The sequence below is a fragment of the Priapulus caudatus genome, unplaced genomic scaffold, assembly GCF_000485595.1.
Source record: "Priapulus caudatus unplaced genomic scaffold, Priapulus_caudatus-5.0.1 Scaffold13517, whole genome shotgun sequence".
NCBI classification, from domain to species: domain Eukaryota; kingdom Metazoa; phylum Priapulida; class Priapulimorpha; order Priapulimorphida; family Priapulidae; genus Priapulus; species Priapulus caudatus.
In genome coordinates this window covers 1-1,100 of record NW_014590578.1, presented here as the reverse complement: position 1 = coordinate 1,100, position 1,100 = coordinate 1, and the positions used below count along the sequence as shown (strand labels likewise).

General features: G+C 35.5%; 1 protein-coding gene across 1 annotated transcript; it reads right to left on the bottom strand.

The window, feature by feature from the left end:
• Window positions 1-117: 117 nt before the first annotated feature.
• Window positions 118-960, bottom strand: LOC106820452 (dynein heavy chain 6, axonemal-like; the record flags this gene model as incomplete). The annotated part of the gene is made up of 2 exons (XM_014824969.1): window positions 881-960; window positions 118-298 (listed from the first exon to the last, which is right to left on the bottom strand). Coding segments are annotated over exons 1-2 (258 nt in total), but the record flags the coding sequence as incomplete, so codon positions are not given.
• Between the last annotated feature and the right edge of the window lie 140 nt (window positions 961-1,100).

Here is a 1,100-nt window from a genome sequence, read left to right as displayed (position 1 = left end):
ACACTACAGCGCCCTCTATGAGCAGTGCTTGCCATGATTACTGAATCCGAACGTGCTATCCGGAATCCTAACGATCAAGCAGCGAGCAGAGCGCAGCGACAACGGCAACATCTATACCTTCGAGTCGTTCAGCGTGTTGATGAGTTCCACGTCGTCGAGAATGTTTCCCTTGGAGTTGAAGAGGAGATGCAGAATCTTATCCTCGATTCCCTTCAGCTGATTCTTATCCTCGTTGATTCTCACGATCAGTTCGTTTCTCTGCTCCTCCAGATCCGGTCTCTCCAGCCTCACGACATCACTGTGCACGACGACAAGCGCAGGTCAGCATATTATGTATTTATATTATATTATATTAGAAATATATATATGTTATATTATAGTGAGTATATATATATTATATTATATTAGGTATATATATAGTGTTATATTATATTAAGTATATATATGGTATTATATTAGGTGTATATATGGTATTATATTAGGTGTATATATGGTATTATATTAGGTGTATATATGGTATTATATTAGGTGTATATATGGTATTATATTAAGTATATATATGGTATTATATTAGGTGTATATATGGTATTATATTAGGTGTATATATGGTATTATATTAGGTATTTATACTATTAATTATTTATTATACATTTTACATGATGGCACGAACAAATATGGGCTAGTTTACATCGAGATGCAATGTAATGTAAGAATCAAGGATCACGATTAGTCACTGTTTGTATTAGATTGCATCTAAATAATATCAGTTAGATATAAGTTATGGTTTTAGATGTTGGTATTAAAATAGCGAGCTCCGAGTTGATTGTTATTCGTAATGCTTTTGTAAGCATTGATATTGAGAGAGTAGATAAGACCTCACCTGAGGAGCTGATCTTCTAGCCCAGACACGGTGACGGTGAAGTTGATGATGGTGACTTTGATGCAGACCTCTGGCATGTAGTGCGGCGGGATGTCATCATGCTTTACTGCTTTCTGTCGTACTTCATTGATATGTTATGTTTTTAATTTTGCTATCTAACGGTTGTGCGTGCAGATTATGATAAGAATTTTCCGCTTCTACATGACGACAAGCTGTCAAC